This window comes from Athene noctua, chromosome 1 (assembly GCF_965140245.1).
Source record: "Athene noctua chromosome 1, bAthNoc1.hap1.1, whole genome shotgun sequence".
Lineage (NCBI taxonomy): Eukaryota > Metazoa > Chordata > Aves > Strigiformes > Strigidae > Athene > Athene noctua.
This window is the reverse complement of record NC_134037.1, coordinates 192,274,265-192,295,211: the sequence shown is the minus strand read 5'-3', so window position 1 is coordinate 192,295,211 and position 20,947 is coordinate 192,274,265. Positions and strand designations below refer to the sequence as shown.

Below are 20,947 nucleotides of genomic sequence, written 5' to 3'. Positions count from 1 at the left end.
TTGATACTAAGAAGCTGTTTAGATGAGTTTATGTAACAAGACATCTTGATTTCAAAGAGGAAAACACAACAAAAATTAGACAGTATAGAGGCAGCTTTTGGATTTCATGTTTTGGCAGAAACATATGTTTTTGATAAAGCTAAGCCAAGAGATTCTGATACTTAAATTTCTACTTTCACAGAGCACTTACCGATGGCAGAAAACAGACACATGATTAGAAGTATGAGAACACACCAAAGGACATCGGCATTCATCTGTCTTTCAAGCTTACTGCGTTTGTAACGGGGTCCATTATTATTTAACAAAGCTTTGGTCTCATGCCCTGTAGAAGCAATTACATCAAATGATGTCATATAGTTATTTGTTATTATTTCAAGGAAACTGTAAAAAGGTGGTATGCCTTATCAGACAGAAAAACAGCTTTTACCTGCATAGATTACTATTCCTGCAACCTCTTCTGTATTTCTAATGGTACATCCACGTAACAGAAGATTTTCTTTGAACAGTCCATCCTTTTTTCCACTTTTATGTACACTGCAGAAAATTTTAAAACAGAACAAAGCACAGCATGTCAAAACATTAAGCTTGTTAAATCATACTACTCTGTAATATAACAAGCCCAGGAAACATCTTCAAAGTTTAAGAAGTTTTGTCAACCTGATGGTGAAATATTTCCTTAGATCTTCCTCCTGGGAAGATTCTCTGGCAGACTTCGAAAACTGAGAATACCTACCCAAGAATCCTAGACATGTAGCAGCCTAGCTGGAGCAGTACGAGTTGCTGTTGGATATACAGATGTATCGGACAAATGCTCACTAGAAATATGCAGGCCAAATCTAGAGCATGTGTGCAGCCTATCTAATGCTTTGAAAACGCATCAGACTTTCTGTGCATGTACAAATTAACTGTGCAGTCATGGTTAATCCAGTCCACCAAAGAGCAGCTGTGTAGTGCATATGATTAACCCACTATTCACATGTTCTTACCAAAGAAATCCGAGAAAGAAATATGGTGAAATTGGGAAAGGACTGTGCTTCAGAAGCAATGATACTATGGAAGATATGCCAAGGATAATATGCATCAGTTCAGTGAAAAAGAGAGGAGAAAAAATTCCTTATGTTCATCAGTGAGAAGAAATTTCTTTCAGAAGTGTCTCACTGACTCTCTAAGACAGATTAAATGGCCTGCACCCTTATGATTCCTGTTGTATAGCACCAAAACACATGAGAAAAATGGAACAAAGTAATGTTTCCGCTACAACTTATTGTCTGCTGTGTATGGGCTGATTCAAATTTCAGCTGACAGAGAAACAAAGAAACAGTCTTATGAGAATTAAGAGTCATCAGGGAAATGCTAAACAATAATAACAATTTAAAAATAGCATTAGAATGTTTTATTAGGTAAAAAAGACAAAGCAAATAATAATTTAAAACCTCCTCTAAATGAATAAAATTTAATTTAATCAACTGCAGTATTCCAATGCCTCAGAGAAGATTAAAGCAAAGTCTGAAGTGCTTAAATGTTCTGCCTTCACTTTCAGAGCATCAAACCAATCACCCTTTCAAAGTCTAAAAAATGGACTACAATAAAAAACCAGTAAAAGGTGGGAGTTCAACAGAAATCCTGGAAAACCATATGTGTTATGCTAAATTAACATTGTGCTGCTGCAACATCGAATTTTGTGGCTACCTGGATTTGAGCATTTGAAATCCTATGTCCCCCAAAATCTGCAAACGGTCTTAAAATTGTGCCTTTTATAAAAAGGTGGAGTTCTTTTTATTTGTTTCCTGTTTTCTTCACACCTAGGTTATATCTTCATGCTTTTCTCTGACTGTTAGTATCTTTTTCTAAATGAGGACCAAAATTCTAGCTTTAGCACATGCTTCTAGGATCTTGGGCCTGAAGGACTATATCAAATATCCTGCGATATGCAAGAAGAAAATGTGCACGTTGGTCAATCCTTTGTACTCTTTCCCAGTCTAGTAGGGACTACTTGACAGATTATGCTGTTATGCTGGTTGTACTATGTAGCCTCTAGTCAATGCTCTTAGTGAGTAGAATATACCCATAAATAATATATACATACACATTCATATATATGTCTGTGTATATATATATATACAGACACATATCCACAGTCCTTTTTAGTTCAATATATTATATCCACCTCCTCCGCAAAAACATAAATTAAAAACATTGGTGTTTCAACAGGTATGTTTAGCTTTTCGCTGTAGGGATGGAGAAAAAAGTGGTGGGTCTGACAGCTGAGGTAGGTGCAGCAGTGATATCTAACTAGAGACCAGAAACCAATGGAGAAGGAAAGGAGTAGGTAACATCAAGTTTGCGTTTCTGATACAAAAATGAAGGGTTTTTTTTTAATCAGGAGAGAACTTCCCCTGCTCAGCCCATCCTCCTTGCTGGCCTCAGATATAAGAACAGAGGTTTTGCTTCTGTCCTCTTCAGTAAACCTCCCTTACCCACTGCATCACCTTTTGCCAAAGGAGCTTGAAAACCTGGGGGCTGCCCAACAGCCCTCTTGCAGTATGATGGATGATAAGTGTAAGCACAGATTGCCAGCTGGAGAATCACCCAAAATTGGCTGGGCTTAAACTGTGGGAAATAACTTCTTAATGATTCTGTACTGTAGAAATTACAGTACTACCAAGGTTCTGCCATTCCTCTGCTTTTTAAGGCTGAATTTTATATTAGCTTTTCGCGTAAATCACGACGATGTTAGTTTGAATTTCCAATAAAGACTCTTGTCCTGGTTCAGATAGGATAGGGTTAAGTTTTCCCAGCAGGGAGAAGGGATCTCCAGCCGGGTTATGCATACCATGCTGATGTAAGGTCTTAGGGCTTTGGTTGCAGGGAGCACGCAGTGGGCTGGCTGTAACCATTGCGGTATTTCTCTGTATATCTTTTGTCTTGTTTGCTGTTATTTGTTGTTGTTATTATCGCTATTGTTGTTGTTCAGGTTGTTCAGATTGTTTATTACACTGCTGTATTAAATTTCTTCTTATTTTAACCCGGGGTTTGTGCCCTACTTGTGTCCAAGGGTGGGGGAGGGACAACGGCAATGTGGTCTCCAGTCCCATCAGGGCTTAAAACCATCACAACTCTAAATGATAATTATGATTCCTGTTAACAAATGGGACTTTTTAAAGATAAACCTACTTAAGAAGTAATTGTTCTGGCTTATGATTTTATGGCCTTCATCAATTTTTTACACCTCACAGTGATGGTGGATTGTGACAGCTATATTGCACATGGCAACATTTATATACAATTACTTGCGTATTTGTTCTGTACAATTATACATTTGTTCTTACTATCTTAGCTTATACAACTGCTCCAAAGCAATGGTACAACATCTGAAGTTAACTTGTTGGTGCAGATCCCAGTCTATTATCCTCAGTCACAGGCTGAGCCTTCTTACCATAATTCATCCTTACATTACTCTTCCGTATCCAAATGAAGACAATCAACTCACCTGTTTCTCACCAGACCTTTAGAAAACATGGATGAAATCAAAATACGGGAGAAAAAATGGCTGGCAGGGGCTGGAGGAAACTCACTGTTTCCTTCTTGTCTGCACTCAGTGACTAACAGAACATACATATAAGTCAATTGGGTGCTGATGATAAATGGAAAAAAAAAAAACCACAGAGATACAGGTCTGTATTAAAAAATAATGAAAACTATAGTTAGATAAAACTGTTCACTTTGATAACAAACCTGTCAAGGCTAGAACTTTACAACCAGTGGAGAGATGGCTTAGATCCCATTTCTAGCCCTGCAGAGTTATAAACCTTAAGCTTGTTACAGAGGCTGAACAGTCTGTTTTTCCCCTTTCTGGATTCAGGCCAGTATAACTTTGGAGGCAAAGAAGGAAACTTTTCTCTGTCAGTATTTAAAACAGTGGCCAGCTGAAGCTGCTCAGACGCCTGGAACATGAAGGCTAGCCTGTGAGGAAATTCACTGGCAAGTGCAGGTGCAATGCTCTTTCTCTGCAATTTCTCACATGGATGACACTGCAAATATGCAGTATCTAAACATCTCCAATACACTGCACCACGAATTAGGAGAAATGGGCAGACCATATGCAGCTAGCTACTACTTTGCTACAGCACTCTGAAAGTGTTTGTGTAGAAATAAGCTTCCTGGTTTAACAAAGCAGTGCAAAAATAAGTCCGATGTTAGTTCACTTCAGCCCTCTATTATTTCCTTGTTACATGTTTACTAGCATTAAATAACATGGTGACATATCAAAACTGTATTCAGAAGAAAGTTTTTTTCACTTTCTGGTTTCTCAAGTATCTTACAAAGCAAATGGTAGAGCTGGCATTACTTTCCAAGGCTTGACACTCCCAAAGAAAATATTCAACAGTCTTAAACACAGTCTCGGTGCACATCATCAGTCAGAAATTTCCTGACTCTCAGTTCTAATGAAACTTAAGTCTAGGTTTTGTGTTTTTTTTTCCAGGAGAGGTGGTGTTACTATAGCACACTAAAGAGACATCACTGTATAGATTTATAGATTTTTTTCTTAAAAAACCTGTCACATGATTTTATATTAATTGGTTTTGTTACCTTATGACAAGCTTTGAAATAGAAATACACATGTATTCATATTCTAACAATTCTTTGCTATACTTATTTTGGTGTGACCAGATGGAAGTTTTTTGCTCTTGTCTAATAATAAAATGTTTACTTTCAGAGAAAACCTGAAAAGCCAGAATGCCAACTAATACTTTTCCTTTTCCCTTGTCCATATACATATAAAAAGCTAGAAACAAGATTTTAAATCCAATTTTGTTGGTTTTGGAACCTGGCATGGGATTTTTGAATGTTTGCCATGCATACTGTACATAATCTGGCTAAACCCATAAAGGCAGGGGGCATGTTAGGTTTTATTCTATTCTTTTTACACAGAAGACTATGCTTGGGATATCTGAGGGTCCAGAAACTTCAAAACAGTATTAAAGCAAGCACCTGAGTAGAACTGGTAGCCTGCCTGTCCATCTGCACACCTAGAGGCTGTTAAATGCAGATTGTACCAATATAACCAAAGAATTCACATGTAGTCATGTGCATGCTACACTTTTGCATATGGCCAGGCCCATCTCAATGCATTTTGCAATATTTTTGTGATTATTTTTACCCTGACCTGACTCTTACAGTGGTAACCTATAGTGATCTCATTTCAGAATACCTGTGGGGAACAGAATTTTTACATGTTTACAACACACAGAGACACCCCCCCCCCCCCCCCCCCCAATATTTCCATTCCCCAAAGGATTTGTCAGCACAGACATTAGAATCAAAGGAGCTCTTCCTATTTCAAACAGAAAAAATAGTCTTAATCAAAACTGGAAACCTATTAAGTAGTCAAAACCTCAAGCAAACTTTGACAGTAATGTCTCAGCACAGCTTTTACATATGGATCTCTTGAAAGTCTATTATCTCATAGCATTCCTATTTAAATATCTCAGTAACATTTCAGTTGAGCTCTTATCAGCTGGGAGCTATCTGAACCTTGCTTTCAAGCAGTGACTAGTGGTAAGATTTTAAACAAGAATTTAAGAGATAAGATCTGAGTTTGACATGGCAATGTCATGTGTCAATTCAGATGTGATAATTACTATTCATCTTGCTAATATATGATTTGAAATAGACCCATGATTTCATAACACTAATGAAGGAAATCTAAAAAGATGTGAAAAAAAGACTACTCCCATGATAAATTAGGAGACTAGGAGTTTACTTGGTGAGGCGTTTGTCCCCACTCTTTACTTCAAACACCCCATGGTCCTTTAGTTGTAAATCTCCTGCAGCATAGCTCATGACACCTGAAAATCACCTGATGCTTTCTGCCAGATTGAAAACTGATGTCTTGGCTTTTTGCTGTGTCAAAATATATTCACATCCTTTGTGAAAGATTAAAATATAAAAAAGATTAAATAGAATCAGTAGTGAAGAACAGTCTTCTGCAAGGTACTACCATGTTTTCTGTTACATAATTCAAATGATTCTGTAACTTGTATGCTACAGACATTTTTCACATGGAGTACATAAGTAAATATATAATAAAAGACAAATTTATGCATATCTTCTACAGTATTCAACCTTTGCTCAATATTTTGGGAACTAAGATTCACACAAATGGAGTGTGCTAGAAAAGCTGCCAAACTTTCCATTTCCATATCTGGAAATGTCATTTCTGCAGGAAAGAAGGCTCTCTATTAATGTAGACAGTTACACACCCTCATGCAGTAATGTCTAATACTAACATCTTTAAAAGAACTGTAGGGCTTTGTGATGCTAAATAAAGGAACATGTTTTCCCACACTACATCTTCATGTACTTTGAAAAAAACTGTCCTGATTTACACCAGTTGACAATACATCCTACACAATCTGTGACATCTGAGAGTAGTAACTGAGGTGGTAAATAGCATCACTATAAAAAATTCCTAACTCTAGAAATTTACCTTGTGCCATTTATACATTTCAATATTGCTTATTACTCCTAATCAATATGGGTAATAAATAATTGTATTCTAAACAGAATTAGTGTCTGTTAAGCTCTCTTCATTAAAATTTAGACAAAAATTAAATATCCCAGGCTCTCGCTCTCCATGTGGTGACAGACTGTATAAAAGTAAGTCATGCAAGAGTGCATCTCCTAAGTCATCACCATCAGCATGCCTACACACTACAGTCCTGGCTATGTTAGAAGCAAAGTGCTTTGCACATACTAAAACATTTGCTTCTGAGCATGACTGATTGGCCAGAGATGAGCACCCTGTTAGTGCAGTTCTGCTTGTTTAGAATTAAGTCAAGTGACCACAGGTGATTCTTTTGTGGTAATGTAGAAGCACACCCATCGTGGGAGAGAATTGTTTTATTTCGTCTGAATGAGAGGATAGGAATACTGCCATAGCTGGAGAAATACCAGTTCCGCCTTCTGATTTTCCTCAATGACACTCATATTGAAAGAAACATCAAACAGACCCATCCTCATAAAAGCAGTGCACAACAGATTGTGTTTGTTTGTTGGCTCTCTTGGACTGGTTTTCTATTTCCTCCCATTTCCAGATGGGCTTTTTTGATCCATGGAAGGAAGGAGAGGGAGAAGAGTGTCTGTAACTGCACTGCTTCATGCATTCATTTCTGGAGTATAAACTGATCAAAGCTAACAACTAAATCCATCCTAAGGAATGGAAAAGTGAGGCTCCCATCACACCCTGGTGTGAGGATCCTCTAAAAAAGTCTTAAATATGCAGCCCTATTTAAATGTCATATTGATGCAACTTACAGAACACAGGCCAAAAAAACCCAGCATTTATTTTATTCCATATTAGAGAAAAGGAGTGTATACTGAAGGATATTGTATGAAATACTCACATGTAACCTCGAAACCTACTTAAGTCATTGTTTGGCTTCTCACATTCAATGACACTGGTGAACTTCAAGGGGTCAAATTCTGAGTCCTGGAATAATAAAAATGTTAATTACTAAGGGCAAAGACTTGCAAATTATAGACAAAATTCTTTTGTTTCTAGCTTTCATAACATACTACAGTCCAGTTTTTTTTTTCTTCTTTTTTTTTAAAACGATCAAATGAATGACACTGACCACTGGCACTGAAAATCAAAGGAACCTGGGCATCAAAATTCCTTAGATGCCTTCCAAAATCTCCCTTATAAGGATGATTTTTTTATTCTGCAAGTGGAAGAATGTGAGATTCTAAAAGCATTAGATAAAACATGCCAAGCCCAGAAGTCAAATGAATTTGGTCTGGAGTGGAAAAATGAAATTTGTCTGGGAAGGCTCAATATATTCAGTAGTATCACTATGCTTCATGTTCAGTCAATCTACTGAAAATCCAGGACAACATAAGTCAATATACTGCCAATTATGAAAAAGCTAATATGAGCTTTTGAAATACTAGTGAGACTTCTTAATTGCTTTATGCTAACAAAGATAAATTAATCTACTACAGCAAATTGCACACATATAGCAGAGTAACTTTTTCCTAATTAACACTTAAAAACCTTCTTGATTCTCTAGTTTATTAGTCTGAAGCTGGTATTTTTGCTGACTATATATGTATACCTGTAGTTAGTAACTTGTTGTGTCTGAGGAAAAACACCCTATCATAGTATAATTACTTGATTCTGTTAAATAAAAATCCAGGTTCTCCCTTCTTTGCCAGACCAAACAAACTATGTGGTAAAATCAGAGATACTTGGTCCTGGTGCTGCTGAGAAGGCTGTTTGTCTCCACTGATGAGGACTACCTTTGGAAAACTGCTTTGCACACCATTTGAATGAAAGAACCAATTGTGAATTATCATATTATTAAGTTTTCAACTGTGATAAAACTGCAAATGTTGTTTTATAATGGTTCTTCTGAGCAGCTGTAGACCCCAACCACTACTTTTCAGAACACACTACGGGAATAGCTGACAGCATCGGTAACCAAAGGACAGACACAATCTTACTGTCCATTTCTCTGCAACACACAGGTACGTCTGGTTTGTTTTATATTGACTCTACTCAGAAGACGTGAAAGAAACTAGATTTTAAATAAGAGATAAAAGAAACTAGAGAATATGTCAGCATCACCATCAACGCCCTCCTTCATTTTTCTACCACTTACACCAGGAAGAACGACAGACTTACAACATATAGGAGGCAATTCAAACCACCCACACCTGACATTTTTGGAAACTTTTCCTGTATTTTCAAGAAACAAGAGATGATAAAGAAAACTGTGAAGATGGGCTGTCACTTAGAGGCAGCTACAGCCCACTGGAGGAAATAATCGCTTTTATATGCAGAATTCAGCTTGTAAACAAGGGGGACGAAAAGGAGTAAAAGAAAGGACATCTCTGGGCAAAGAAGATTGCTATGCTGAAAATCATACTCCCTAAATTACGTCAAAGTTGGCAGTCAAGTACCTGAGCCTTAGAAAGAAGTCCAGATGATCTTCTCAGCACCAGTACTGTTGGTATTTAAGCTTATTAGATATTTCTCACGGTCAGCCCTAAATTTCTCTAGGTGACTGAAGTTCGAAGCTGGGAATGCTTGGAAGTACCTAGTTCCACAGAGGCCTCTAAGACATCATTAGGCAGTAGAATGGGCAGCTATTATAAAGCCACACGTTCATATCCTTTGACTCCCGTTCCTCAGCTGCTCACTTCAGACAGGCAATCACAAGGAAGCAATCACTGGCTATAAAAGATATCGTTAAGCTTTCAGGTCTTGACATCTGCAATCTGTTACTACAGCTCCTAAACTGTACAACACTCTACCTGTGTCCTTGCCTTCAGCAAAGGTTCACATTACAGAGAAACTATACCACCAGCCAGTACTACTGGCAGCTGGCTTTACTTGAGGTTGTTGGAGAAGGTGAAGTTTCCCCAAGTCACACCAAAGCTTGTGCTGGGAAGGCCTGTGTTGTCTATGCAACATCTGCTCTGCTGCCCCCAGAACATGATCTTTTCCTTCCTTGCCCCAGTATGTTCCTTGGCAGAAAAAAACCAAAAAAGTACAGGAAAAATAATCTACAAATGCTGCTCAAAGTGCTTCAATAATATGCCGTCTGTCTGCCTAAGGACTGTGTTAAAAAAGAGTCACCACTGTAGCTTAAATTGCATTCATAAATCGGAGGGAAAAGACTGTAAAGGGAAACATTTATTGTCTTTTTATTATAACGTACTATATATAATACAGTTAATTTAGCAAATATTTTCATTCAGTGGTCTTAAAAAAAGAAAAGAAAGAAATCTTAACATCTTTGATGAATGCCCCTGAGGGAATCCTAGAGACACCTAGTAATAAAACCCAATGTAATCAAATGCAGGTATTCTATGGCTGCTGAACTCAGCAGAGAGAGCATGGTTTCAGTGCAGCATACACACATTAACTTCCAGAGCAATTGGAATTTTGCAGTTTCCTTTGCAGAATTCCCTTTCTGCTAAGAAAGCCTGCCAGCATAGCCAGTCACTTTACAAATAATAAGAAAAAATCTACTTAAAATCCACAGCTATGTCTTCACAAAAAAACAGAGATCTTGTCAAGATCAGAGAGAATTAAACCTACCCAACAGTCGCATCGCTACCATGCAATATAGCCTTTCTCCCTCCTTTGTTCATGGATTCTTTTCATTTATGACTCAGCTTTGGAACTAAAAGTCCTTTATCATTAAATCTAACCATCTGTGTATATGTGTTGTGTTACAATTAACTTGAAATATGTGATTATGGTCTTTGACCAGATAATATCTGGGAGGAGAGAAAATCCAATTAGAATAGCAGTTTACGTAAGGAAACAAAGCTGCTGGATTCTGATTTATGGCAAAAGCTCTTTGGTTTATTAATAAATCAAATAGTTCCAATTCTTCCTTGTGAAATGGAAGGGTAGCTACACACTGTATATTACAAGTGATGACACTGTTTTGATGTGAAAATGCCTTTTGGTAAATGAATGAACAAATACATTAAACACTGTGTGCATGTGACTGCTTTCAGTGGTCATAAAAAAGCACAAAGTTAACAAAAAATTTCACAATGATCAAAGTTTTGTTCCTTTTTATGCTGATCCCCACACTTCAGCAGCAAATGAAACATAAACTCTGATGATGTTCTCATGTATTAACAGCTAAGAGAAGCTGCAGCTAGAGAGGTTAAAGCCAAAAGTGTTGTTTTTACAGTGCACAAATCATGACTTCTGCTGTTTTCTGCATGCAAAAATTAAATTCTCCACCACTACCTTTAGTTTTTCTCTTACAGAGGTTTTCCGCATCACTGTTAAGACACAGCAAACAAGATCAAAATATGGTCAAAAATACCACTTCCCCAGACCTTTGTGCAGCAGTTATCTCATGGGCCTGATTTCCAGTGTCTTACATCCCACTTGCAGAATGGTGGGCATTAAAGCTGTCCCAGACTCAATAGGGATGAAAAGCTCCATGCCTAGACAGATTGGTATCTGAATCGAAGTTTTCCAGTGACAAATTTCCCTGAAAACTTAACTTTTTTGGTGTTCTCATGGTCTCCCACTACACATCAACAAGGACAGGTCATTCACAAAAAGCCGCTGGAAGCATTTTTTTTCTTTTCTGAAGGTATGTATCTTGTATCATATTTATTACATGGTACCTCTCCATGTGTCCCAGACTTGTGTCTCGTGCACCACTGATATGAACAACTGACTTTCTGGTTGATACAAACCTGGGAGAGATTCACCAATTGCAAATAAATTCCCCAGAGTATTTCACAAAACTGTTGGATGGCAAAGGCCAGGGCTAAATTCTGTTCATGTCAGTCATATATTTCTGTTAAGTAACCTCTTACCTTTTTGCTACAATTTACATTTTACTTGCCATGACTAATTCTAAGGATAAGTCCCTGCAAAGTACAGTAAGGAAAATATCCTGTTTACATTTAACTACTAGGTAGTGCTTAATTTTGAGCACAGACTATCGTTGTTAAAACGGTACAGAAAAACTGTGCTTGAAAGGATTCTTGAAGGTCACTTGGAGAAACAAGAAATCTAAAGAAGGGCCAGAAATTACTATACTCATTTCAGTGAGTGCCGACTTGAAAAAAGTCAATATGAGAACCACATATGTTAAAAGTCTAAGCAAAGTCAAGTGCATTGTATTATTTTAACAGAAAAAAAGAAACAGCAACCAGAACTCAGAAGTTTTTACTCCTGCATTAACACTCACTCTATGGCTGCACACAACCATATTCCCATCTGTGCTTCTTTCCCTCCAGGCCAATCAATCTCGAATTCTCTTTGAAATGATGAAAGAGCAAGAGCATGAGAGATGGTATTTAGTAGTGAAGAAACGTAGATTTGGTTTCCATGAAGCTGAAAAGGAAATGAAACCCTTGTTTCCTTTTATCCTGAGCAAAAAGGACTAGTGTAAACCTCTCTGCCCATGCTATTCATACTACCTTAGTGCTTGCAGGCTCTGAAAGATTAGTACTTTCATTCTTTACCAAATGTTAGGTATTGTCCCTGCTTTTTTTCAACAGTAAGCATGGATATAAGCATCATCCATATAGGTGCCAATTTGGTTCTCTGCTTGTCTTTCAGACATGTGCTGTTCCTTCTGTCAGGTTTGAATTTCACATCACCATCAAGGTATCACAGTAATGGCACTCTACAACAGGGCTCCCAATCTGTACTGTCTGCACACTGGCAACAGGATGCAAGTTACTTCAAAGAGTAAAACCACAAAATATGTCTGTTTGCCTTTGCTCTGGAGAATGTAAGGAATGGTTGGATGGTTGGTGAACACTCAGAAAAACTGGATGACCACAGGCCTGCACATAGGGGATGAGAAGGTAAAACTGGTGGCATGCCTTGTCCACAGCTGCATGGCCTAGCAACTCACCAGGAACCTGTTGCTGTGACCATCACACAATTGTTTTTCTGTAAGTCATAACAAGGTCTTAAAAGATGCAAATCAGAGGTTTCAGCCATTTCTTCCCATATGTTTTGAGAGTTTCAGAAATATAGAAATAAAGAAATACATTGTTTTGTCAGCCATGAATGAATAGAAACATTCAGGTATATGCCCACATTGGGGCTGTTCATACCGTGCATTCGGAACCTTTCAGTGACTAAATGTTATCTGCTTCACTCTAGTGGTAGGAATTTTCTTACCAATACAATTTTAAAAATAGGTCTTGAAGGTTTCTGCATGTATGAAATGATGCACAATGCGGGAGATGTGGACACGCACACAACCAGTATGATCAAGCAATGCCCATTTATTGAAGGCAAGCAAGCCCTTTTATAGGTTTCTCTTGTGCACGTGAACGGTACGTGGTACAATCCTTATGATTGGACAGTTAGCTTTGTCCACACGCTTCAAGCCTTCTCACGATTGGATAATAAGCACCACACTCAAATGTCTATCTCTGCCCAACCCATCTCCTGGAGTTGGTTGCTGAGTTCTTTGTTCTATGTCCTTGCCGAGGCGTGCACATGTGTAGGATTGCTCACATGTCCATTATCTCCCAACAGCAGAAGATACATCAAAGCAGTGAAGAACACTTGCTTCACTCTTCTGTCACATCATGTCATATCAAAATGAAAAAAAAAAAAAAAAAAAAGGCAATAAAAAGAATTTATTTACTTCAGTAATAAGAAACTGACTTTCCTCAATTACTTAACTTCACATTTTGATTTTGCCAAAACAGCCTTAGTTCACTGCCTTCCTCTGAAAAAAATGCTGACTTTTTAGGAACTTACAGGTATTTCTGAAAGTTTGAAACTTGTCAAAAGGACACACAGTGATACTTATGTTAGGTATTTTATGTACTCAGGGATTCCACAAAACATATTTCATTTCTTCAGAAATCTTCTTGTTAGGAAAATGTTTAACATCCTATCCATAAATCCTACTTCTTCCAATTTCTTAAAACTTAGGGAAATTCATTCTTACTCTAAATGCAGCAATGGAAAGCCTGATTTCCCCTTAGGTAAGTGACTTAGATTGCAAAATCCTGCTAAATATTGATTCCTTCAAAGATGAATTTCAAATTAAAGTTAAATTTCAGATGTAAAAGATTTTGTGACCAGGCTTTAACAATGCTCTACCTACTAAACCTGATAAAGAGTTCCATTTAAAACAGTAACTTAGGTCTGCAAAAATTGTGATGTGTCTCTGGGGAAAGCACAATTGTACACAGGAGAAGAAAACATAACGGAAAGGTGTTTTCTTTAAAATTTTCCTTAAAAAAACCCACTGTCCTTTATTTCTCAGGTGACTATTGATGTATCACCCTCTGAAAAACTTGTATCTTAAAAAGGCAAAGTGTCGAGGGGAAGAAAATGCCACAGTGCTTCTACAGAGTGAGAAACAACAGGTAGATGGATGAAAGAACTATAGAGATCTGTCACAAAAAAAGAGGAGACTGAATTTATTTCTCTCCAACAGGACTTGGAGCTTCAGCTCTAAGATCACTCTGAATCTCTACAGTGAAATGCCAGCCTTTCCAACTCTGCTGGCAACCTCACGACACTGTCATAGCCCAAGCAAAGCATGCCGCTCTGCCAGATGAGTTAGTTTGACAATTACACAGTGTTCAAACACCATACTCCCCTTCGTTAAATGCATGTTGCATGGGTGATTTAATGGCCTGCTAGTGATATTAATAATGCATAGTTATTAAAATGTTTTCCTTTATTCTTCTGCCCTACTTTAGTGCTGCAGAAACCCGTGTTTGATGTTAGAGTCCTTCCTTCCAACAGGACAGGGTGAGTACCCCAGGATGCCCTTGGGTGACAGTGACAGTTACCTGCTTATCACATTGTGTTTACTAGTTATGCTGGGGATCTAATCCAGACTTCTCCCTGCAGTACAATTGCTGGATGAGGGCTCTGAAATTTGTTTTGGCGTCTATGTCTGGAGGAAACAAAAAGGGAGAAATGGAGTCATAGGGACAACTCAAAGGAAATATTTAATAGACAAAAATCTGCATCAGCCAGAAAAATAGCTTTCCAGTTTAAAAGCTTTTAAGTGCAATAAGAACACATCCTCCTAATGCATTGGTCCATCCTATTATTGCTTTATATAATGGTACCCTGCATTTACCATATAAAATTAATCTGACCTTTTATTAATGTGCAACTGGAATTACATATTGATTTTATGTATCCAAAGCATGCAGATTGTTTATATACTGAAAGACTGAAATGTTTTAATGTCTAAACTGCATTAGTCTCTCTGGCAGAACTTATCTCTGCCACTAATTCACAAGAATAGGAAGAAACAGTTTGATCTATGCTATTTAGGAACTAAACAGATCCAGACATACATCAGAATTTAATAGCTTTGTTTTCCACACTAGCAACTACTACTATAATTGGATTTTTTTCAGTACTGTTTGTTTAAATGGAACAGAGATGTTCGGTATTCAGAAATACTGGAACAGCTGAGCAAGCCAAATAGATGTTAGGGAGATGATCTTCCTCTGGCTGACCTAAGTAAAAGTTTTCCCCTTCACAGAAAATAATATGAGGGGAAAATGCAATACCCAGCCTGACTGCAGAAAAAGAAATGTTTTCTTGCAAGGCGAAGGAAGACCTCAATAATTCTATGAGAGACAGCTGAGGAAATTACTGTTAGTCAATCATGGGACAAAAGTACCAAAAAAAAATGTCAACAATGCTGAAAATACACACATGCGAGTTATAATGTCCCTTGGGATGATGGCCACCCTTAGCAACGCATTGAAAATTACAGTGGTGTGAATGAACTCATTCATGGACTATATTAGCGCTGGAGAGTGGTAAGGGAACAGAGTATGTCAAGGCTAAAATATGGACCCAGACCTGGGCAATTAAGAAAGTGGTACCTGCCTGTTCCAAAAGCCAGCCACTGAAATAAATGAATGGGTTCTTAGTCTGTAAGAACCAACCTCAGCATTAGCTCAGTGCTTCAACTAAACCACAAACCAAGCCTCTCAGGGGCTCACAAAACTCTGTGGACAACCTGCACTGCTCCTCTAGAGGCTTTTCACTTCATGCTTGCAGACACTCAGTAAGTTTTAACCTTCCCCATTCTCCAGTGATTTTCTCTTTCTGGAGAGATTTCTACCTGTCTTTCTGCTCCATTTTGTAACCACTGGAAGAAAACTTCACTTGATTAGTGGCAGAAGCATTGCATGGTCATTTTAATTTAGTAGCACAACAGCTTGGGTCAGTTGTGGAATATACCTTGGCCTACTCCTGCTCTAGTCTGGGCTGCTGGCCAGTGTGACTTCTTGTGGGATGAACTTCTGCCAGAAGAAATGGGAATGGGAAGGACTAAGACCCTTCAACCAGAAGAAGGAAATGCCAAGCACCTCTCTTACATCATTCCACAAATAAAAACTAGAACATCGGAGTCCTGACATGAGAGAGTGTGTCTGGTAATGAAGGGTTTTCCTTATGAATGGTAAAACCTAACAGTAGCAGCTGTAGTGTCAGGATGCAGCTAAACACACCAAAGCTTGATGAGCCCATCTCAACTTGAAGACAGGGAATCTAGTTAAAAGAAGCTTTACCTTGCAAGGCATTATGTTTAAGAGACATTTCTAGGATGTGAGGGTAACCTGTAACATAGAGCAACCATCCAAGGAACTGAGAGACTCCAGCCCCTGCCAGCTGCAAGAGAGCACAGAGGGGAAGAAGCAGTCCTCATGAAAAGACACCTTTTATTCAAAATACTACAGGGCAGCATTCATATCAGCACTATCACAGGTTTGTCAGCCTTTCCACAAGCATCTCCAGTGTGAGAAAGCTATATAACCAAGAGAAACTCCCTGAGCTGGACACTGGCATGCTGTCTTCGCTTGGAATTGTACCTTGTATCAACATTCACCATCCCATGTTGAATGCCTGCCCTACTAATGCTCCTAAGGCAAACACAGCATTCAGAGAGCACCTTCTCTGCTTAATCCCAGCTGTCTCTGCACTTCCCTCATAGCCCTGTGGAGAGGGTAGAGGGGCAGCTGTGAAGATTAACAGTCAATGTGAGGGCAGCAGGGCTGTGGTTGGCATGGGGGAAGTTGGGAGGCTGCAGAAATCTGGTCCGCCTATTCTCATCTACTATTTTACTGAGCAAGTTTCTTTTCTATCAACATGTTAAAGACTCCAGTAGCAAAGTGAAAAACACCTTTTTAAAAACTCAAGAAATTCAAGTGTGATTTTTTTCAGACACCAACTGGTTACATAGAATTTATGGAAAGGAATTCATGATGGCCTTGACAGTTCCAAAACTGTGCTCGCCAAGCTGCTGTCCATGATTTACCTGAAGTCATGGCTAACTGGAGAGGTCCCATTGGACTGGAGGGTGGCAAATGTGACACCCATCTACAAGAGAGGCAGAAAGGAGGATCCAGGAAACCTGTCAGTCTGAACTCAGTGCCAGGGAAGGTCATGGAGCAGGTCGAGTGCCATTAGAAGTTATATAATGGACAATCAGGGGATCAGGCCCAGTCAGCATGGGTTTATGAAAGGCAGGTCCTGCCTGACAAACCTGATCTCCTTCTACGACAGGGCGACCTGCTGACTGGATGAGGGAAAGGCTGTGGATGTTTTTTACCTTGACTTTAGTAAGGCCTTTGACATGGTTTCCCACAGCATTCTCCTGGCAAAACTGGCTGCTCAAGGCTTAGATGGGCACACACTTTGCTGGGTAAAAAAACTGGCCGGATGGCCGGGCCCAAAGAGTTGTGGTGAATGGAGTTAAATCCAGTTGGCCACTCCTGTTTAACATCTTGATCTAGATGAGGGGATCAAGTGCACCCTCAGTCAGTTTGCAGATGACACCCAGTTGGGTGGGAGTGTTGATCTGCTCGAGGGTAGAGAGGCTCTGCAGAGAGACCTGGACAGGCTGGAGCCATGGGCTGAGGCCAACTGGAGGAGTTTCAATAAGGCCAAATGCCGGGGGCTGCACTTGGGCCACAACAACCCCCAGCAGCGCTACAGGCTTGGGGAGGAGTGGCTGGAGAGCTGCCAGTCAGAGAGGGACCTGGGGGTGCTGATTGACAGCCGGCTGAACAGGAGCCAGCAGTGTGCCCAGGGGGCCAAGAAGGCCAGTGGCATCCTGGCTTGTGTCAGCAATAGCGTGGCCAGCAGGGACAGGGAAGGGAACTTACCCCTGTACTCGGCACTGGTGAGGCCGCACCTCGATTCCTGTGTTCAGTTTTGGGCCCCTCACTACAAAAAGGACATTGAATGACTCGAGCGTGTCCAGAGAAGGGCAAAGAAGCTGGTGCAGGGTCTGGAGCACAGGTCGTATGAGGAGCGGCTGAGGGAACTGGGGGTGTTTAGTCTGGAGAAGAGGAGGCTGAGGGGAGACCTCATCGCCCTCTACAGCTCCCTGAAAGGAGGTTGCAGAGAGCTGGGGATGAGTCTCTTTAACCAAGTAGTGATAGGACAAAAGGGAATGGCCTCAAGTTGCGCCAGGGAAGGTTTAGACTGGATATTAGGAAGCGTTTCTTTACAGAACGGGTTGTTGGGCATTGGAATGGGCTGCCCGGGGAGGTGGTGGAGTCCCCATCCCTGGAGGTGTTTAAGAGTAGAGTCAACATAGCACTGAGGAAAATGGTGGAGTTGGGAACTGTCAGTGTGAGGTTAATGGTTGGACTGGATGATCTTCAAGGTCCTTTCCAACCTAGTTGATTCTGGGATTCTGTGAAAACTGGACAGCAGAGTTGGGAAATGAGCTGAGGGAGATGAACACATGTTGCTGGGACAGGGATTGAGGTTCACTTCAGCACTCTAATCAGCCTCAGGTTTCATACACTCGCAGTGGTTACAAAGTGTCTGCACAGTCTTGTCTTTGGTAATCTGCGTGATTTGTTCAGTAGTGTGGAATTAAAACATATGTGAATATGACCTGTTGAATCTGTCTGCTCTGGCACAGTAGAACAGCAGAGTTTATTACTCTTGAGCAGGCTTCCCTCACCAGCTATCTTATCCTCTAGGCAGATTTAATTTACTTGGATTTCTGCAAGGCCTTTGACAGGTTGCTCCTCAACATTCTTGCCACTAAATTGGAGAGAGACGGGTTTGATGGATGGACTGTTTGGTGGATAAGGAATTGGCTGGATGGCTGTGTCCAAAGAGTTACAGTCAATGGTTCAATGTCCAAGTGGAAATCAGTAACGAACAGTGTCCCTTAAGGGTCTGTACTGGGACTGGTATTATTCATCAGTGACATAGACAGTGGGATTGAGTGCACCCTCAGGAAGTTTGCAGATGACACCAAGCTGAGTGGTGCAGTTGACATGCTTGACGGAAGGGATGCCATCCAGAGTGACCTTGACAGGCTTGAGGAATAGACCCATGTGAACTTCATCAAGTTAAACTAGGGCAAATTCAAAGTCTTGCAGCTGCATCGGGGCAATCCCCAATATCAGTACCGACTGGGCGATGAATGGATTGAGATCAGCCCTGTAGAACAGGATCTAGAGATACTGGTGGATGAAAAATTGGACGTGAGTCAGCAATGTGTGCTTGCAGCCCAGAAAGTCAACTATATCCTGGGCTGCATCAAGAGAAGTGTGGCCAGCAGATCAAGGAAGGTGATTCTCCCCCTCTACTCTGCTCCAGTGAGACCTGACCTGGAGTACTTCATCCAGCTCTTGGGTCCCTAGTACAAGAAAGACATGGATGTGGTTAGAATGGCTCCAGAGGAGGGCCACAAAAATGATCAGAGGGATGGAACATCCCTCCTGTGAGAACAGGCTGAGAGAGTTGGGGTTGTTCATCCTAGAGAAGAGAAGGCTCCAGAGAGACCTTACTGCAGCCTTTCAATACTAAAAAGGAGATTAGAAGAAAATGGAGAGAGACTTCTATTAAGGGCTGTAGTGACAGGACAAGGGGCAACAGTTTCAAACTGAGAGTAGATTTAGATTGGATATAAGGATTAATTTTTTACTATGAGGGTGGTGAGACACTGGAACAGGTTGCCAGAGAGGCTGTGGATGTCCCCTCTCTGGAAGTGTTCAAGGCCAGGTTGGACGGGGCTTTGAGCAGCCTGGTCTAGTGGAAGGTGTCCCTGCCCATGGCAGGGGGGTTGGATAAGGTGGTCTTTAAAGGTTCCCTTACAACCCAAACTATTCCATGATTATATGACTCTTATGCATATATTCATTATGGTAAGAATTCAATAAATGTAAGATGTGGAAGTGCAACCAATGAGAACCAATGTCAGGAATAAGACCAGCAAGGAGAACATCAATTAATAAAATAGTTTGTGTAGTTTTTCTTCCATGTCATTATCAGTTATCTACCTTAATCAAAGATCACTGAAACAGCTTCCCGTGGATCACCAGGAGATCCTCCACTGATTTTTCTTTCTTAATAGCTGACATCATCCGCCTTCATGTAGTTAATAGCAGAATAAAGTAATTTTTATCCCTTCCCATTACACTGCAGCAGCCTGTAAGTCATATCCCTGTGATCTCAGTCATGCAGGCCACATTGCTATACAGGTATATGAGTATACTTAGCCATCTGAGGCATGGTTTTGAATCTGATATTTAATCAAGTCAGGACACAATTAGAATAAGCGAACAAGCTTGGAAAATTTAAGTAGAGAATGGGAAACGCTTATGACAACTTATACATGTTTTCTAACCATGTCATATGTTAAACATCAAATTCTCTTTCTCTTAGAAGTCAAAAGGCTAAGTGTTCCCTGCATTCATGTAAACCAGTCCATTACTGTGTCATTAAGAAAACTGAATTAGTGTATTAGCACTGCTGTCTATAAATCTCCATGCACTACTGATGTTTTTAATTCAAAACCAAATGGAAGTATAAGCACTATATTTCTGTGTGGAGAACAGTATCTTCTCCAGTCACGTACCTACAGGATGACCATAGCTTTCTCTTTCACAAGAATATATGCATATGTAAAGTGTCTGATCATCACAGAGTCATAGCAGAGCTTGAAAGTATGAACCTGAGAATAACCATTGAATGGAAATTTTCATGGATCTATTGAAGTAACAGTTTTGATACATATGGCCAGCCACTTCCTATGCACGTAACATTTTAATGCAAATTTCCACTGGCCTCCATGTCCTTATCAGTACTAAAATACGTGAAAGATCTGGAGGGTAGCAGGTGGAGAAAAGAGAAGCGGGATGCAGGTTCACATCCTGGATGCTGAGATAAATACAGGAGTTCCTCATTCTGCTGCTATGCCTTTCCTGACTGAAGAACAGCCCCCTTCTCCAACTCAGTGCTTCCAAAGGAAAGTGAGACCCATCATAGCTGGGGTTAAACGTGGTTTAATACTGTGAACCCTCCTGCTCTGGAAAAGAAGGCATTTCCATCCTTTCCTAACCACTGATACTGCCAGCTGGGGTTGTGGTATCAGAGACAAGTGTAGCGTGATGTGTTTCCAGCTCAACAACTGTG

The 20,947-nt window shown here is 39.9% G+C and overlaps 1 protein-coding gene across 1 annotated transcript in view; it reads right to left on the bottom strand.

The window, feature by feature from the left end:
- The window catches only part of ATP10A (ATPase phospholipid transporting 10A (putative)), a 120,225-nt gene that overhangs the window by 44,807 nt on the left and 54,471 nt on the right, over nucleotides 1-20,947 (bottom strand). The window contains exons 3-5 of the mRNA XM_074908360.1: nucleotides 7,407-7,492; nucleotides 428-534; nucleotides 191-322 (exon numbers count right to left, since the gene is read on the bottom strand). Coding sequence (XP_074764461.1) covers nucleotides 191-322; nucleotides 428-534; nucleotides 7,407-7,492 — 325 coding nt within the window. The remainder of the gene's footprint in view (nucleotides 1-190; nucleotides 323-427; nucleotides 535-7,406; nucleotides 7,493-20,947) is intronic.